Here is a 1,067-nt window from a genome sequence, read left to right as displayed (position 1 = left end):
GAAGCAGGCAGTGCAAAATGTATGTATGAGATTTGCCAGTTTTGTTTCATAGCTACGAATGATAAAGTCACTACTGTGAAATTGCTATGAAGTCCAGTGCCATTTGAGATGTCCTGCAGCATCTGACACGAGTACAGAAGCTGGCACGTATGACATGGTTCAAGACCTGTGCTCTGCTGGCTGGGCAGATGAAGGATAGGCCACACCACCTCAGACAAAACACCTGTATTTAAGAGACTGAATCCTCCCCCCACTCACACCTTTAAAGCCAAGGAACTATGAAACAACACCACAGAACTGCGGGTTACTCAACTTTTGGAGTCCTCCTCACCTCCAGAGGAGTATTCCCTGTCTAGAAGGGTGCGTTAAGCCAACATCAGAGTGCAGACATTCAGAGCTTGGACATGAGCCCACACAGAGTTACATGCCTGGAGGAGCTCCACTGGATGGAGCCAAGATTCACATCTTTTCTTGTAGCGGACCCAGAGCCAGCCCAGCCTGCAGGGCAGGTGAGCCAGGCTTGGCCAGGGCCATCTCTGCCCATCAGACAAATCCTCTACCCCTATAGTAGCTCTAGTGGGGCCACAGCAGAACAGACAAGTTACCAGGTCCCTTCCTGCACTGCTCCTTCAAGCACTGGGGTAGCTGTAGGCTGTGGCAGTCACTATGTAGCTGAAGAAGGTGGAAAATAAATGTGTGCCATGCCCAACCCTCCTCTCAGGCGTTATGAAGTCTGACAGAGAAAAAGGGACCAATGTGGTGTCAGGAAGGGAACATGAACCAAGAAGGGGAACAGACCCAACCATCTTTCAGCACTAAAACTCCAGTCTGAGCCAGACAGGGAGCTGCCCCATTCCACTGGCAGGTCTTGCATGAAGAGAAAAATAGAAAGAAACAACCAAACTCAAAGGTCAGCATCGAAAGCTATCTCACACACAATAACTTCTGTGTTTCACATGTCTTACAAGGAGTGGCTGAGGGAACTGGGGGTGTTCAGCCTGGAGCAGAGGAGGCTGAGGGGAGCCCTCATGGCTCCCTACAACTGCCTGAGAGGAGGGGGGAGCCGG

General features: G+C 50.9%; 1 protein-coding gene across 1 annotated transcript in view; it reads left to right on the top strand.

Annotated features, from left to right (window-relative positions):
* Positions 1-404: 404 nt before the first annotated feature.
* Positions 405-1,067, top strand: part of TMIE (transmembrane inner ear) — an 18,031-nt gene continuing 17,368 nt past the window's right edge. Inside the window, exon 1 of the mRNA XM_009640108.1 lies at positions 405-509. Coding sequence (XP_009638403.1) covers positions 405-509 — 105 coding nt within the window. The remainder of the gene's footprint in view (positions 510-1,067) is intronic.

This window comes from Egretta garzetta, unplaced genomic scaffold (assembly GCF_000687185.1).
Source record: "Egretta garzetta isolate BGI_Z169 unplaced genomic scaffold, ASM68718v1 scaffold275, whole genome shotgun sequence".
Classification (NCBI taxonomy): Eukaryota; Metazoa; Chordata; class Aves; order Pelecaniformes; family Ardeidae; genus Egretta; species Egretta garzetta.
This window is presented reverse-complemented; position numbering and strand designations above follow the sequence as displayed.